The 18,885-nt window shown below is 34.7% G+C and overlaps 3 protein-coding genes across 3 annotated transcripts; 1 reads left to right on the forward strand and 2 right to left on the reverse strand.

Moving 5' to 3' along the window:
- The first annotated feature begins 979 nt into the window (after window positions 1–979).
- LOC114733056 (probable amidase At4g34880) lies at window positions 980–4,885 on the forward strand. The gene is made up of 5 exons (XM_028920465.1): window positions 980–1,619; window positions 1,695–1,909; window positions 3,000–3,242; window positions 4,149–4,335; window positions 4,430–4,885. Exons 1-5 carry the CDS (start codon window positions 1,017–1,019, stop codon window positions 4,832–4,834), a joined length of 1,653 nt encoding a protein of 550 aa, XP_028776298.1. The 5' UTR covers window positions 980–1,016; the 3' UTR covers window positions 4,835–4,885.
- A 3,635-nt stretch (window positions 4,886–8,520) lies between these two features.
- Window positions 8,521–9,621, reverse strand: LOC114733065 (N-terminal acetyltransferase A complex catalytic subunit NAA10-like). Its single transcript, XM_028920475.1, has one exon. The coding sequence runs from the start codon at window positions 9,520–9,522 to the stop codon at window positions 8,899–8,901; it is 624 nt and encodes a 207-aa protein (XP_028776308.1). The 5' UTR covers window positions 9,523–9,621; the 3' UTR covers window positions 8,521–8,898.
- A 559-nt stretch (window positions 9,622–10,180) lies between these two features.
- Window positions 10,181–16,996, reverse strand: LOC114733063 (F-box/WD-40 repeat-containing protein At3g52030). The gene is made up of 9 exons (XM_028920473.1): window positions 16,681–16,996; window positions 16,314–16,508; window positions 15,335–15,389; window positions 14,391–14,489; window positions 13,437–13,540; window positions 12,011–12,100; window positions 11,665–11,804; window positions 11,298–11,382; window positions 10,181–10,722 (listed from the first exon to the last, which is right to left on the reverse strand). The coding sequence occupies exons 1-9, from the start codon at window positions 16,869–16,871 to the stop codon at window positions 10,368–10,370; spliced, it is 1,314 nt and encodes a 437-aa protein (XP_028776306.1). The 5' UTR covers window positions 16,872–16,996; the 3' UTR covers window positions 10,181–10,367.
- Between the last annotated feature and the right edge of the window lie 1,889 nt (window positions 16,997–18,885).

Consider the following 18,885-nt stretch of genomic DNA (forward strand, 5'->3'; position numbering starts at 1 on the left):
CTCCGTGACTTGTTCAATAATTATTACCTAAAGGTGCTTGAAATTTGTTTAAAGACCCGCAACTTATCTTTAGTAACTGCAATTTTTTTTTTCAGTTGTGTGTAAACTATATTCATTGATATGCAAAATAAAAGATACTCCTCTAGCTCTATTTATAGGGTAAAGAGGGAAGACATTTTTTTGTTCTATTTATAGGGCACTGAGAAAAATCTTTTGTATTGATGTACAATTTCACCCTTCATTTATTGTTGTGTTGAATTTGTATATATGAAGTATAATGTATATTAAATAAAGATAAAGTTGAAAAGTTGTTAAATTTTAAATGAAAATTAATGAAATTTAAGGTTTTCGTTAGTCTGTGAAACTTGTTAAGAGTTACTTATAAATAGGACTACAGGAGTATTTATATATAGTTAAAGATAAATTATTGCAAACACTTGAAGATGAGTTCAACCCAATCAAAAGATATGGGTCCTTACTCCTTAGGTACATTTAAGAATAAATTTTGTCATAAAAGATTTTTCCGCAATTTTCTCTTATATATTCTCATCACTTCTTTCTCACAGATTTAGAAGCTCAAACCAATTATCAAAACTCAAAAGAACCCAAAATAAAAAGTACTCCCTCCGTTCCTTATTATAAGAGACATTTGATGCTTATGGCATGTTCCTATATATAAGAGACACTTACAAGTTGTCTCTACTTTTTTGTGTTGATTTACTATTTTATCCATATTTATTATCTTCAACTCACACTCTCTCTCCCTCCCACTTCTCTTTCTTTTAATAATTTAATTGTTCTCTCTCATGCTCTCTCTCCTTATTAATGAGGGTATTTTTGGAAAAAAATTATACTTTTACACATTAATTGTTCTTAACTAATTTTAACTGTTTTTTGATCAACGTACTTCGGTTATTTGTCTCTTATAATAAGGAACGGAGGGAGTAATATTTATATTTGTGTCCTTCATTGGCCTACTCTAAATGCTTCTTTTATGTTGGGATCAATCTATTTAAATGCTTTTTAAGTGGCAAATACCACAGTACGCTTTGCCCAAAGCAATGGCACAGAAAAACATCAGAACTTCTTCTTCTTCTTCATCAGCCCCAAACCATTTCTTCTCGCTGCAACTCGTTCTCATCACTGTACTGATCTCATCGTCTATACAGTCTCACGCTTTCCAGTTCATAGAAGCCACTGTCGACGATGTACAACGCGCTCTAACGTGCGGCCATGTCTCCTCCACGCAGCTTGTTCACTCTTACAGAGACCAAATCCAACGGTATAACCCGGCGTTGCGCGGTGTCACAGAGTTGAACCCCGACGCTGAGACTCAGGCTCGCCGAGCTGATAAGGACCGGCTGGCCGGGAAGAGAGGGACCAGACTGAGCGGAGTTCCGGTGCTGATAAAGGACAACATAGCGACCAAAGATGGCATGAACACGACGGCAGGTTCCTTCGCCTTAGTTGGTTCAGTCGTGGCTCGAGACGCCTTTGTGGTGAAGAAGTTGAGAGAAGCCGGCGCCATTATCCTCGGAAAAGCTAGCTTGAAGGAGTGGTCTGGCTTCCGGTCGTCGACCATGCCCGGAGGCTGGTCGGCCAGAAGCGGCCAAGCGAAGGTAAAAATCTATTTACAATGATTGATTTTGGATTCTATGTTTGATATATTAACAAGTTGAATAAGATGCGTGCAGAATCCGTATAATCTTAGCAAAGAAGTATGTGGGTCGAGCAGTGGATCGGCGATATCGGTGGCGGCGAATTTTGCGACGGTGGCGATCGGGACGGAAACAGATGGATCCATAATTTGTCCGTCGTCGTATAACTCGGTGGTGGGAATCAAACCCACTGTGAATCTTACCAGTAGAGATGGAGTCGTACCCATTTCCATGAGACAAGACTCTGTGGGGTACCTCTCCATGATGATCTCACAAAGTTTTAAACTTCTCAAATATAATTAATTTCTTCCTTTAATTTCCTTTGACTATCTTCTAAGATATTTTCAAATTTTTAACAATCAAATCGATTATTATATTATTATGGTTGGATCAAAAATAATTTCATATGGATACGTATAAAAAATATTACAGAAAACATATTGATTAATATGAAAGAAAATTATTAAAAGCTGCTTTTTTTCCTTATAATCATTTTATAATTTTAATTATTATTAGTGTATGTATATTTTAAATTATTTTTGAGTCGACCAATTTCCTAAGTCAATTTAACTATATTGATCCATCCAAATTCAATACTTGTTTTGTTTGGATCAGATTAAAAGTAGTGTTTTTACACTTTATAAGATAAAATTTTTTTCACATATTTATTTGATATGATGTAAAATTATTTTTTCATGACAAATCTAGACAGGGTAAAAGGCCAACTATTATGAGATAGTATTGTTAGGGAAAATTTTGCAGGGAAAATAATGACAAGAATGGTTAAGGAAGTTCAAATGATGTTTGTTGCATTCGAATCAGGCTGTGTACATGAAAAAAAAAAACCTTTATTGAGAAAGAAAAAGAATTAGGGAGAATTATAATTAAGTCCCATAGAAGAAAAATAATTGCTAAAAAATCTCAATAATAATCTCAACAGCCCATAGTAACAAGTCTATAGTGAAAATAACAACTTCTGGGATTTGTTTTTAATTGTTTTTCTTGTTTAGGATCTCATTGTAATTCTCCCAAAGAATTATGATTCAGTGATCTCTATGCATGGAGAAGATTAGTCTCTAGTTATTTGTCAGGGCAACTAGTTTTTGGGAAAAAAAATGATTTCTATATCGAACCTTTCATCATTATTTTCAACATATAACTCTGAGTCATTTCCGAAGTCTATATGTCCTTAAATATATTACAGTCTTCTGATAAGATTCCAAAATGTCATTTTTTTTCCCTCTTATTATTCGCATGAAAAGTGAAAGAATTTTACAAGAATTCATGTAATTAATTGAAAGCACTCAATTATCAAACCTTTTTTTTTCATTATTGGAACAGGCCTATAGCGAGGACAGTAGCAGACGCAGTTCATGTTCTTGATGTAATTGCAGGAAGAGACGAAAACGATGAAGGCACAATTGAAGCTTCAAGACACATTCCCAGAGGTGGCTATGCTCAGTATCTTAATCCAGAGGGACTCTCAGGGAAGAGATTAGGAATCTTGAGATTCCCCAATTACTTCAACTTTCCTGATTCTTCCATTCAGAACGCGACTTATCAACAAGTCTTCCAAACCTTGAGGTGACGTCCTTTAATAATATATTTTCTCAAAATTTTATATATATCACGTAGACTGACAATGTTTTATACCACCTCCTAATTTTAATATAAGAACTCATTTAACTTTTATTTTGATTCTGAATATGAGATTCTAATCTATTTTGTTTTTTATATTTATTTCTTTTTTTCTTCAAGATAGTCCTTATAATAATAGTAGTTCTAACCAATACACTTGATTAGTAAGAATATTTTAGAGAATACAATACTTATTTATTACAAATAACTAATTTAATTAGTTTTCTTAATCTATTTAAATTAGTTAACTAATTTTTATATTAAAAACTGGAAGTAGTATATTCAACATAGCTATAACCTTGTAGCCTGATGTTATAAAAACTCTCAATTAAATGGGAGGTTGCTGGTTGGATCCGTTAATACATATATTCCTTTAAATAAGAAAAAAGCATTATTCAAACACAAATAGTTGTAGCACAGATCCTTGTCAAGCATCAGTCCTCCATAAGCAACTATACTTTATGTCATCCCCGCTATGTACGAACCATGTTGAAGAGAAACCAAACATGGCACAAAATAGGACATTAGTGGACCATTTTGATACTTTTGTTGTCTCTCATTGTCTCTGTCTTACTTTATAGGGAAATTATTATACGTATGTATAATAAAAATTTCTTGTATGGACATATAAGACCCAAATCTTTTTTTTTTTTTTTCCTTTAAAGTCGTCCTAATGATTGCATGTGTGAAAGGGTTTTTATTTAATTTTAATACACATGATTAATCAACAAAAGTATTTCAGGAAAGACAATGAGAGTATTACAAATAACTAACTTAACTAATTTTTTTAATATTTATAAATTAGTTATCTAGCTCTTATATTAAAGATATGAGATAGATAATATGTTGCAGGGAGAAAGGTGCAACGGTGGTGGATGATGTAGTGATTGAGCACAACGATGAAATACATGAGAACGAAATGATCGCTTTATTAGCTGAGATCAAGCGAGACATGAACTCTTATCTCTCAAAGCTTCACTTCACACCTTCAAAATCCATGGCAGAACTCATATCATTCAACACGCATAACAGAAAACTGGTGGGTATCTGCACACAAACTCGCTTCAACTTTAACTATTTGAAAGGGACGGATCTTTTAAAAGTTGCTTTTAATTTGGTATACTTACGTGTAGGAGAGCATTGAGGAATATCCACAGGACATGTTTATGATGGCCAACCAAACAAACGGTATAGACGAGACAGTTGAAGAAGCCATAGCGAAGCTTGAAAGTTTCTGCAAGAAGGGTTTTGAGAAGACGATGGAAGAGAAGAAGCTTGATGCTTTGATGTACATTGGACAGAAATATGTTCCATTTTTGGGCGTTGGAGGGTACCCTTCAATCACTGTTCCTGTAGGGTACGCCCACGAGAATATGCCCTTAGGTATTGCATTTGCAGGCCTCAAATACTCAGAACCAAAACTCATACAGATCGCTTACGCCCTAGAACTCACCATCCACAGAAGAAAACCTCCTCCTCTTGATGATTTCCTCTCCAGTTCTGTGCATTCAGATGCGCACCGTGTCCAAGCTTCTTGAACAGATCATTCAAATAATGTTATGGCAATTGAAGATTGTTATTTGATCTTAGTATTATGGAGTGGTATATATGATTGTGTGTGTGTAAATATGGAACCAGTTTCAATGTTTATTATTATTATGATGAGATCTGCCAGTTTCAATTCAAATTTAAAATTTTAAATAACTGATTATTTTTAAATAAAAATTATTTTTTAAAAACTGACAATTAAGAGATTGTATTTATTTTAGATTTTGTATACATTAAAATAATTTTTTTACAATAAAAATAAAAAAAATACATGGGAACCGTCCATGTTAGGAGATTCAAATTTTAGTACTCAGCATTCTTGATGAGCACCCAAATTTATGCAAAAATATATATGTGTGTGTTGAAAATGAAGGGACGTTTTTTTGTTGTTGTTTTAATTGTATTACATGGTAATTATAGTATTCTAACACGTTTTAATTTTGTTTTTCTTGCACGAAAATTTTTTTTTGAAATTGGAAAGGCATACACTAATTGCTTAAGATTACAAACAAGCTCACTCATCGGTGCATGATTTATTTTATAAACTTGTATTCTAACAAAAAATTGTGAGTTAATTTTTTTCCAAAAAAAAAAAAAAGAATTTTCATAAAACGTGAGGTTTTCAGCCGTGAGTAGCGGCAAGTGTCAAGAGATTGCTAAAAGGTTGAAGTTATTGGGATATTAGCTGTTAAATGGTGACGGCACTTGTTATTGTGGGGCCATATTATTAGTTAACAAAAAAGGGTATGACCTTCCATAAATGGAATACAACTTCAAATTCTATTCCTTTCAGTGGACCATATTAATTCCTATATATTCAATATTATTCCTCCTTCAATTTATTTTCCTGTTTTTCTTTTCATATAATGAATGAATGGAGAAAGATGGCTTCCAAAAATCGGAAACTCTACATAAACGGGGGAAGTTCTTGCTTTCACGTAACAATAACCAAAATTAATCTTTTTTTTTTTAAATTAAGAATATGAAATAAGATAAAGTAAGAATGACAGTTAAACCAACCATTTGGCTTACAACAGTCAGCACTTAGCGGGGCTTCTTAAATACTCCTCCGGTCCTTAATATATGACCCAATTCTTGAGTTGGTTTGGGTCCTAAATATAAGACCCATTTCTCATATTTATCAATTTTCTCTAAATTACCCCTATAGATACTCCCTCAACCATAATCAAATAGAAGAGGGAGATGGGGTATTAAAAAAGATGATTATGGTATTTTAGGAAAAATGTGTCACTTTTCTTATAATTAACTAACTTACCTAACTTCCTTAATTTAATCAAATTAGTTAAATGGGTCTTATATTAAGGACCGGAGGAGTATTTAATCAAGGGTTCGATCCCTGATAATGTGTATAAAGAGTCTCATGACCATTACTAAAACCCTTTTGGGAAGTCTATATACCTGCAATAGATACCGTAGGCTCAACGGCAAAAAGAAAACAAAAGGAATGGCGGTTAGACCTTTAAAAAATTAATTCAATAACCAAAATTAATCTGTTTTTTTATTAAGAATATGAAATAAGATACAGGAAGAATGGCAGTTAGACCTTTTAAAAATTAATTCAATTGCCAAAATTAATCTGTTATTCAGTTGCAAATAAGGATGCCACAAAAATTTTGTAATGAACTTGTGATAGAATTTTTGGCCCAAAAAAACCTGTGATAGATTTTGAAGTTTTCAAAATTTTCTGTCGCGAATTTTAGGTATTTTTACAGTGATTAAAGAATAAAAAATATCAATATATCTGGCAAAAAAAAAAGAAAGAAATAATATCAATATAAAATATAAAATCTATAATAGATATGTGATTCAAAGTGTGCGTAAAGGACAGGTCCACAACTAGTTAGTATTTAAATACTAATTAAAATTTTTTTATATAAATAAATTCATACATTGATAAAGAAAATGACAATAATGGCATAAAAGATTACCTGATCATATTGACAACAATTATTTCCTTTTTTAGATATTTCATTCACCTAAAAATAGCAATGGAGAGATTGAAACGGATCAGGGACCATTGAGGCAGCCCAAAACATTCCAAAGAGAGTAACAATATGCAGAAATTCAGATTCCTCCAACTTCCCTCCTCATTTTGTGGACAACACTCCATATCAGCATCTTTTAATTTCCAACTAATAAGTTCTGATCATTAATAAAAAAATCCCATTTGATTTTTATTTTGATCCTAAATATAACACCCCAAGCTATTTTATCTCTCACATTTATCCATTTTTTTTCAAGATAATCTTTTTAATAATAGTAGTTCTAGCTAATAAATTAATAAGAATATTTTAAGAAAGACAACACTTATCTATTATAAATAAATAACTTAACTTATTTTTTTAATTTATTCAAATTAATCAACAAGCTCTTATATTTAAGACTGGAGGTAGTAAAAACTCACTTTTATATACACACATAAATATTGACATGCATACTCTGGAATTTCAGGCAGAAAGGTTCAACAGATATGTGATTTGGTGATTGACAATGAGAAGCTTGAATCTTCTCCAATTGGATCCGTGGCAGATCTAGTAAGCAAGCATTCAACAAAGAACACATAAACCTCGAAAGTAACAACTAATTGAAGCTCCTTCTCAACAGTCTTCTTGTTCAAATTCACATGTTCGGTAACAACTACTGGACCTCGTTTTCCAGGAGAGGATAGATGAATTTCCATAAGACCTGTTTATTCAAGCCAACCTCACAAGTGGAATCAACGATGCAGCTCAAGAAGCATTGGCAAACATGGAAAGATTTTACGAAAACGGGTTTGAGCAGTTGATGAAAGATAACCAGCTTGACGCTTTGATATATACTGGACAGAAGTGTGTTACTTTTCTTCGAATCGGAGGATCCCCCGCAATCACTGTTCCTGCTGGCTATAACAATCAGAATAAGCCATTAGGCATTTGCTTTGGAAGGCTCGAGTTTACACTGTCAACGCTTATGGATATTGCAAATGCCTCTGAACAAGTACACATGTTGGGCATTATATTCCAATACCATTTAGAAAACAGAAACTTGCATTGCGTTAGTGTTCAAACAGTACTCCTTGTCCCAAGGTAAGTGATGTCTCTGAATGTGAAACTATGTGCAGCAGAGATATCATGCTCATCAGTTGAACCAAAAATAAAACCATTCCAATTAAACGATGCACAATGAGGAATTCAGTAAATCTAGACAGACAACTGGAAAGCTAGATAAACTGGAATATTCAGCAAACTGTAAGCTATTAATGGCACATTCACCACGGATGTGCCAGCAAGTAGAACATTTGAAACAGAGTGAAAGGCTTAGTGAATCAATTTGTTCTAACAGCAAGAAAGATGACAAAATCGGCATATCAAACATCGTGGAATAGCCATAAATGTCACTCATTATGGCTTTCCATCAAATTAAACACAAGAAACACACCATTTCCGAACCTATTCTTTTACATTCACCAATACCATGTGTGGCGTACTACTTTCCCCTTTTCCGCCCATCAGTGACTCACAGCAGCAACTAAGGCAATAGATGAAGAAGAATCAACCTAAAGAATTACTTTCCTTCCTCAGGTAGAATGATCGAAATCTCTCTAGGGAATAACAACATCAAACTTCTAGGCTTCTTCCCTGATATCAGGGGACTAATACAAGCGATAACAAAAACATACATAAAGACCGAAATTCCATTAGAGGTTTTGAGTTGTAACACAGGAATGTTAATTCATCTTTCAGCGCAGAACATCATTTCAACAACTTAAATCTAGAAAATAAAGATTAATTTTAATCCCAATCGTCTCACAAATGGGGACAAAGAGAAACTTTTTGAAAAATTGGAGAAAATACCAACCAAGGCACAAATATTACATGTTTAACTTGTCTAGACCCAGTACATCAAGACAATAAAGATTAACATCCACTGCCACCATAATCCCAGCTCTCATCGATAGGGAAAATGAGCAGCTTCAGAAAATTGGACAAAAACACCAACCATCGCACAAATATTTCATGATGAACTTATCTAAGACCATTAACTGCTTTCATGATCACGTTGCTTTAGCATTCCCTTTTGAATCTCCTTTGGCATTCCCCTTGGTCTCTGTCTTCTCCGCCTTTGCCTCACCGGAACAACAGCCACCGCCGTGGTGATGGTGGTGGTGGTGGTGGTGGTGGTGATGGTGATGACCACCGCCATGATGATGATGTTGCTTACCCTTCAGCTGCTTCCTCATGTCATAAGCATCCTCCCCATCAGCATAATACTTAGCTTCCACATCGTGAATCTTATACCCCAAAGTCTCGGTGTACAAATTAAAGGCCGCCCGATTACTCTTCCTGACGTGAAGAGAAACATACTCAGCTCCAAAGACTTGCTCCATAGCGTTCTGAGCAGCGTTCATGAGCTTGGTAGCCAAACCGAGCTTGCGGTGGGTTCGAAGTACGGCGAGGGAGGTGATGTGGCCATGGCACTCGTTGGTTTCTTCTTCCATTTTGGCCAGAACGTAACCGACGATTTTGCCGTTGTAATCTTCGGCGACGTAGAGAAGCTGAGGCCACGAGAGGATGTGGTAGAGATAATACTTCATCTGATAATTCTCAGGAAGACAGAACAAATTACAGGCTTGCATAGCCAATAGATCATCTACTGTGGCCTTCCTTATGCACACCATCGTTGCTTCGTCGATTCAGAGCAAATTTCGTGTTCTAGGGTTTTCAGGGCGGGGCTCTGCGGAGACCTTATGAGTTATTTCAGCTTGCTCTTCAGATGAAGAAGTCAGTATTCCCCTTCCCAATATAGTGCCCCAAAGAAAGGACGAATGGCATAATGGGCCCTATAAATATAATATTTATAGATTGAGTCCCAAAAATTATGGAATATTAAAACGACCCCCAATCTTTAAAATTTTTTACTGCTAAAATAAAACACAATATTGACAACAAACTGTTTGTCTAGCTGGTAAGGTGACTGATTGAGCTATAAATAATGTTAGACAAGTGATAAATACTAAAAAATTGAGTCAAATTTTAAGTTATATTAAAAAATCTTTTTTCAAAAAAAAAATATATATGACAGCTTATTTTTTATAATTAAATTTACTCAGTTTTATAAGTTAGTTTTTTTTAATAGTTTAATCTCACCCTTCAAAATTCAAAACTTAATTGCTCGGGATTTTTAATTTGTCTTTCATCATTCATAATTATGTTACGTTGTTGGTGGTATAATGACCATTTCATTCATCATTTTTTAATGTTTTGACATAAGAAGCACTTTTAAAACTATAGTTTTGTTTCTGTCCAAGCATCCCAAAAAACTTGTACATTTGTGTATCATCTTGAAGATTCAAAATCCCCTTTATTATTATCTTTTTCTTAAGCGAAACCGAGAATTCAAAAATCTTTAATGTAACAACATATATGTCATGTCTCATATTCCCTACAATATATAGGGCCTCCTAATATCTAATTGGTTAATAACAGAGCAAGTCATAATCTTCCAAGAAACAAGTTCAGGTTCTCAATTGAATTTCCACATTCTAATGTTTCCAGTACCGTGTGTGGTGACAACCTTCTTCATTCCCACGGCCAAGCAAGTGATAGGTGGTCGAGCAATCCTGGGGATGGTGTCGATAATGGCATCTTCATGTATCCTTTTCCCTTTCAGTCTCTGAATGGCTCCAGAAGGACCTTGATGAGTTGATATCAAACCATCCTTGGCTATACAACGCGAGATTATGTTACCATTATTCTGATCTAAGATTCGTAAGACGCCGTCTATTCCACCAACGGCTAATGTTGACGTGTCATTTTGCAGGTATTGTACAGAGAATATATTAGAGCCCACCCGTTTCTCCCATAATGGTCTCCTTGTCCTGCTTATTATGAACAGACAAATATTACATGGGTGATTATTCAAAAAGATGAACTTTGTAGTGGATAAATACCAAAACATCATACAATAACTAACGCATGAAGAATGAGTTTGTCCCATATTGATATTTCTGCCGAGTTTGCTTTAATCTTAATCGTAAAATTTCATTTTTTTCTTTCAAATTTATATTCCCCCCCCCCCCAAATTATCCCTATTAACGGCACATATTAAAAGAGTTTCCATCAATTGGAGTAATTTCCAATGTAAATAATTAAAAGGAGAATTTAGACAAACCAACACATTTTTTACAAATAATTAACTTAACTAATTTTCATGAATTAATTATCCACTCCTTCCATTTAGGAGACCAGAAATAATATATCATATAGGTCTTTGACTTCTTATAACCTATCTACTGGGAAAACATAGAGAAGCACCCATGAAAAGGTGGTGAATCTAATAAGTTCTTTTTACTTCGAGCTTTGAACATTTTGATGCACTTGGAATTCGATATTCCAAGGGCAAGTGCAGCGCGCTTAAGAAACCGAACTAGAGCACAACAGTTTGGTCACTTACCTAAGGTCCCAACAGTAGGTATACCCAGCAGCTGATCCAGCAAACACAAGCTCAGAAGCGGGGTTAAGGCATAATGTCCTTATAGCTACCCAAAAAAAAAAAAAAAGAAGTTGAAATCAGACGTTGGTCAGAGCATTACGCTAAAATGCTGGTCAAAACATATGAAGTGAAGATTCGCAACCAATAATTAAAAAAAAAGAAAAAAAGATAAGAATAAAACCCTAGAAAAAAGTAAGACCATCTTCTCACGTAAAACCAAAAAATAATTTTGACAATTCCGGATTACAAATCACAGCACATTCCTCTTCATTCATATGCAAATCACAGCCAACAAAAGAAAAACCAGTCCAAAGAAATAAGCTGCTACCTGTTCCATCAATTGATTTAAGTTTTGCTACTTGCTTAAGAGAGGAAGGATCTGATATTGTGATGCTTCCGAATGAGGAACCACTCAGTATCAGTTGATCATCACCCAAACATAAACTACTTATAGGTGAAGAATGCATCCTGCAAATAGCAAATTGCAAACATCATTAGTGTAATTCTATCTCTTCAAAGTTAGTCTCCAAATTACAAACAAATCAACAACTAAACAATGAGGTTTATTTATTTTAGGCAAACATAAAAAGCAAAATTTATTTTCCCACAATAGGTAATCCATATTCTTTTCATGCAAACCCAATTTTTCGGATCCACAGCACAAGTTAAAACACCTTATAATTTGAGAGCATCTCCTACTATACATGTCAAAAACACGAGCTGTCCCATCCTCACATCCAATCACAGCATCTGGATCAAAGTAACTGTAAGCACAGAAGAATCATATCAACTTTCAGGGATGGGATTTTATAATTCAGGACTTATGATTACCATATTTAAGTAGAAAACCAAAGCACGAGGGAAAGTAGCTAGAAGAGAAACTGGATAGTAACTAGAATTCAACATATAATTATTTAATTAAAATTAATATGGATCGTGCCCATGAAATATATTGAAACTAGATCTTCCCCATACAGCACACGGGATAGATGATAATTTGAAGAACATGACTTGCAAGAAAAAAATTTTAAGTTTTGGAGAGAATAAAATGATCAAAAATAAAAAAGTAGAAGACAAAAGACAAAAGCATGAAGCACAAAGGAAGTCAAATTGGCACTATTGATAGATCATTTAGCTTCCTTTAAGATCTATTAAATACATAGATAGTAGTAAAAAAGAATGCCTAACGGCATGGTAAGTCCTTCTCCACGTTAATTTCCAATAATTCCCCTCATTCTTCATCACCTATAACTTCCTTTGTAAGGATGAATCTTGCTTAGAGGTTGAAACTTTCATTTGGCTTGCAATACTTCTATATGATCAGTTCTACTTTCTAATGTTTGTTTCTAGATTACTGTACATGCCTCATAAGGCACTACTCCTTGATACAAACATGAAGTCACCACTTGATGACTGTAGTTAAAACTGTGAGTAAATTCAGAAAAGTGCTGAGTAATTGAGAAAATGTCATTGTTTTAAGATAGACAATGTCAAGTAACGAAGTACAGGGTATTCTCATCATTCTGTAGTTATTAAACAGAATGCATCTTTGGGGCCAAGTAATATACACGGACTTCAGTAGTCTTCAGTCCATACTCTTTTATTTTCTTTCCTGGCACACTCCCCATTTTCTCAACATTATCTTTATTGAAGATACCATGGCTTACGTATCCTACTTTTATAAGCAATTATTCAATACTATCCCCTAAACTGCTACTAACATCAAACAATGCAGGAATTCCACATTCATCAGTCTACAGGAATTTGGAGCTCCTTAATGTCATCATCAAATTTCAATTCTCAAGGGTTTTTTCTTTGAATTACATCAGATTTAGGGGTCCTCCAAAAATCCTCATAGAGATGCTGAGTGATTAGTTGAATCCTTTTCCTTTCTGATCTGATTACTTTGACCCTTTTGAGATACACTTAAGGCAATTTCAGAAGGAGGGCAGGGTTGCATTCAACAAAGCCTCACATACAACTAATCATACATTAAATTTCTCACTTCATATCATGGCTCCACACCATGCGTATAAGATCTACTGAGTTGTAACACAGCTTGGACATAAGCCAGAAAAAATGGACAATTCACATTTTTACCGCATGCATAAACCTTTTGGAAATGTTCCTTCTTGGGAAGGAAATATACTTCTTTTCCCATTGCGCCTCCAAATGCATACACGTGTACCAACAAGACCAACAATCTAAAAAATAATGAATGATCATGAAAGGAAATCAGAAATGGAAAAGCATACAAAATTTAAGCGCTTTATGCACCATAATCCATAAACTTAATAACAGCAGCATTTATCAGCTACTGAAAGAAAAGATGAAAGGTTATAATACATTAATGGCTTATTGCTAACCTAAAGACGATTGACAGAACAAAAAATTCCCGAAGAAAATTGAAATATAAAATAAGAGATCGAGAAAAAGCAAATGAACTTCAGCTTCCAAGGGACACAAAAATGGCAGTCTAAAGTGTACTGAGCTAATTGATTAGAGGCAAAACTTCTGCTTGAAACCTGAATTGCTGTTTTGGTTCTTTCATAAATGAGTCACTGTTTTAACTGTTGGAACCTCTAATCTAAGCTCCCTAAAGCTCAACAGTAGTTGCTAGGCAAACAACTCGCTCAAAAGACATTGATGTAAAACAGTGAACCCCCCGGGGGGGGGGTTTGAAATTTTCAATAGGCAGAAGGCAATACAAATAAATAGTTCTAGGGCTTATTTATAGAGCCCAATTCCTAATGCTAGTCAAACCATCATAACCCTAAAAGTAAGATAAACTTTATTCATATTGTTATGTAGATCAAAGATAAATCCTAATTTAAAGTAAATTAAATCATAAATTTTAAAATAAAGATAATTCAAGCTACGTTTCCTATCACATATCTGTTTAACCTGGACTCAATCTTTATTACTCTTCTTATAGTTACAAGGGCCATCTGGGCCCAACCTCAAATAAAATTGCACAGTCAGGCACCAACCATATATCATTCAAGCCAGAGACACACAGGAAACTAATCATAAATCATTTCTGTAAACAATTACCTTGCTCTCATCAAAATCAAAGTCAACAAGAGAGACTTTGTCCGGTGTTGAGTATTCTTCCATGCATCTATAGCCTTCCAATGACCAGAGACGCATAACCTTAGATAATACCATGCAAAATGTTAGTAGAGCAAGGACTCAAACCTCACATAAACCCATAAAAATACCAAAGAGAAAGACAGAAGAGACTATGAAGACAACTAAATTCACATAATGTTCAATATGCTCCAAGTAGCTTCCACATGTACAGAGCACGTACAGAGGGAATTATGTCAGGTTAGCCACTTTTCTTCAGCTTCCACAATAGTGTTAAATTAATCCACTTCCAAAGACAAAATACACAGATAAAAATAGAACCTATGGATTCAACATTTTATTACAAATGAACTAAGAAATATCACATTCCCAAAACCTCTCCTTGTGATTGTTTCCAAATAAACAGGTACGAAGAACCAGTAAGACATCTAGTCCAGAAGTACAAAATGTCTTCACAAAACTTCACCCCAATTTCCTCCTGGCACTAAACAGAGGAACACTTTAGACAGATACCATCTGCGCTGAACAGCGTTAGTCTATTTGGTGATAAGTCTTTCTGAGCTTGGATAGTAAATTCTATGGTTATATGACATCCGCCAGCATTTCCAAATGACTTCATGAAAGACCACCAAATTTTTAGTCTTCCTAATATAAGTCAGATAATCAGATATAAGGCATTCTTTTTTTCTTTTTCTTTTTTTCCTGTTCAAAGGATATGCAAGGCCATAAGATTAGACAGTGGGGAAAGGGGCATGGGGGAAAGTGAACCCGTACATCAGGATGAAAAAGCAGAGGCCAGAATCCCATGAGCTACAGGTTTCTGCTCCAAACCAGCACTCCGGGAAAGGAAGCCTTAAGGTTGTAAATGTAGGTAATGAATCAGTAGGAAACTAAGAACAGTGCCATACCTTGTCTCCAACACCAGTAAGAATCAAGCCCATTTTCATGCGGCACTGATCAACCCTAAACCAGAAAGCAATGTTAAATCATTAATATGAAACATACTGATAGATATCCAGATGCAGATCACTCAGGCACCAAAAAAAAAAAAAATTATCATACAATCAATAAATACATTCATGGACGCCTCAAAGGTATCAGAATGGGGAACTTGATCATGATTCAGATGAGAAATCATGCTTTCAGCTTATATATGACAATTTTTTAAAACTTATGCTTGCCTAACAGAATTCAAATGTGTATTTGTTACGAGGAAGATGATGGTTGTAACGGAAATAATGGTAGTTATATCAACAGGTAAAGGTAGCATTTCATATGAAAAAAGGCATTGTAGCCGTTGAAGCAAGAAAGCTGGCACTCACAATGACCATCTATCTTGGTGGCTGGCTGTGTTCTTAAGGGAAAGTTAATGCCCCAGCCACTACCATCTGCATCTTCATTTTCTATTCTCATTACTATCACATTATTAATGAGAGCAGCAATCTACTATCCAATAGGTACTAAACAACTCTGCAATACTGCAAATAGGCTTACTTCATTAAAGATAAGATAAAACTAGAAGCACCTTTGGCTAACAAAAGAACCTGTCTCGGACAATATGAAGACATATACAGTGAACAAAAATTAATAGTTGCAAAATAAAAATCACATTCAGTCCTTCTAAAGAAAAGGTTCCATACCGAAAACTGTATACAATAGTCCATAATTCTAATGCTTCCCAGATAAATGCTGAAGATAGCGAGCACTATATATATGATTGTCTCAATAACACATATTGAGCCATCGTAATGGTAAACATAACTGTCCGCTTTTAAGTCATCCATTAAAATTGCTGAAAATTATTTGAGAAACATCTAGATAAAAGAAACAACAGATGTTTTGCCAAGCAATTCAACGGGTAGACGCAAGAAGTCATAAAACAGTTACCTGCCCGAATGACCTCTCCACTGATCGATATGAATGTTACCTTCTTGAAACGCTAATCTATGCTGCTCCATAGCAAGTTCCTGTAGAACTATCCTCAGTGGCTTTTCGCGTGATGCAGAAGGACCAAAGTTAGAGCTAATCCGCAGCTTATAATAATATTTCTTCAGCAGACTAGAGTCGTTGATGATCGAATTCCTTCATAAAAATAGGGAAACAGGCACATTTGATCAAATACAAGACGTTTGAAGCTTCAAATAAAAGAAGAGCTATAACATGAAAGTAATATAAAGTTTGCTGCCGTATCAGCCAACTGCGTAAATCACAACTCTCCAAACATTCAAGCGCAAGAAGAGGACAAGAAGAATACCAAATTTTACAGACAGCAGAGCAGCGAACGAGATCGAATATGTCGAGGTAAGCGAATATCATACAGAGGATATCGTGATCGAGACAGAGAATTGGGGTCAGAGCTCCCGAAGGTGTTCTTCTCTTGTCCAACCGGTCGCCGGTGGCCATTTTTCCATCCGCCGCCGTGAAACTCCGACGCTGTCTTTCCATGCGTCGCTATTTACATTTCACACAACAACCATGTTATGTGCGAGCCCGATAGACAGAATAGAGAATACTAGCTCCAGTAGATCCTGCAAGAATCTTACACCGATACAAACCGAATCGAAGTTACGATATCAATCTTGGTCCGATTTGGATATTAATTTTCTCAAGGTATTCATCCTATTTCTCTTGCATATTCATATTTTTTTTAAAATGATTTCTAAAGTGTTTTACCTCGGAAAATTAAATTACAATGTTGATTGAATCATCTTTTATTTACTGGAAGAATTTACATGTCCATCCTTACCACAAAAATTTGACCTCGTGGCCACGATAATAAAGTGTTTGGTATTGACTAATTTGAATATATTAAAAAAATTAATTAAGTTAATTATTTATAATAAATAGGTGTTTTTTTAAAAATATACTTGTTAATTATATATATTAGTTAGAACTACTATTTTATAAAACATTTAATATGTATAACTATTACAAAAACTATTTTTTTAAAAAAAGATAAATATAAAAAACAAAGTAGATTAAAGTTTTATAGTCATAACCAAATTAAATGTCGAAATAACTCTTATATTAAGAATCGGAAGTAGTATTAAGAATTAAATGAGGTAATATTAATATGATGATATCAATAATAAAATTTATAAAAATTTGCCTCATTTGATGAGTAATGATCGGGAAAACTATTCTTGGGGTACTTATGGTTTCCTCCGGTCTTTAATTTGGTATCTGTGTATTTTTTTTCTTATTAAATTTTTTAATCTTACTCTTTTAACATTATTTATTCCTATAACTTTGCTCCATTAGCATTATTAGACTATATACAAAAACTAATTGTGCTTAGACAGTAAAATTAAATGATTTAATATGGAAAGAAAAAATCACAGGTATCAAATTAAAATTTTTTAAAAAAATTATAGGTACCTTAAGAATGATTTTTCCAATAAATACCCTAAAATTATGAGCAAAGCACGCACCTCGCAAATGTTTCTGAACATACTATTGCTTGTAACTTTGTATTATTATGTTGTGACCCTCTTTGTTTTTTTTTTTTTTTTTGAGCAAAAGAAAGTCCATATTATTAATATATCAAAAAGATAAACACTCACTAATAACCTGAAAAGAAACGAAAGGGAAACACAAAAGGCCAAAAAAACCACAGCAGAAAGAAAGGACAGAAAGCAATAAAAGCCTAGAGTACAACCTAGAGAAAAGGCAAGGAAAAAACAAGACTTAGCCTATACCAGCACGAACAGCCACAGAAGCACCATCACTGTCCAGGTCTTGCAACAGAATACTACGCAGAGAGGGTGGTGGATCTTCAATCCATCCTTGCGGGACCACACTTCTCATTGCCAAAGCTGCAATATTATCAGCAGCATTATTGCCTTTTCTAGAAACCAAAGACAAATCCCAGTTGCAGTCAACCCTTCCCAGATCCAAGCACTTCTGTAACACATCTCTACACCTCCAATCACACCCGACTATATCCTTATCCTTTATACGCCTGTACAACTCCAGACAATCAGTCTCTAAAATTGCTTTTCCAACTCCAAATAAATCTATGATATTAAAGGCTTCTAATAAAGCCAAACACTCTGCCATAAATGCAGACTGGGCTTCTACTTTCAACCCCACGCCCCCTAGAAACCTCCCATCCTTATCTCTCCCAATAACCCCGACCCCAGCCAAGCCATTTTCTGCATCATAGGCACCATCAACATTAATCTTCACCGTGCCTTGTGTTGGTTTTTGCCAAGCCTGGGCCCTTTCATAGCTCTGGGGGGCCGAAAGCCTACCACTCTTTCTACTCAAGCTGCTCCAAAACTCATTAGTCAGTCTAATTGCCGTTTCTAGACATCTTACAGCTTCAACTTCCCTTCCTTCAAAAACGGAACCACATCTGCATTTCCAGATTTGCCAGCAAATACAAGCAAAGAGGGCTATATTATAATCATCAGTCACAGATTTATTAGCAGTCCAATTCTCAAACCAGCGATCAAAC

This window comes from Neltuma alba, unplaced genomic scaffold (genome assembly GCF_004799145.2).
Source record: "Neltuma alba isolate B1F8T4 unplaced genomic scaffold, ASM479914v2 tig00012964_pilon, whole genome shotgun sequence".
Lineage (NCBI taxonomy): Eukaryota > Viridiplantae > Streptophyta > Magnoliopsida > Fabales > Fabaceae > Neltuma > Neltuma alba.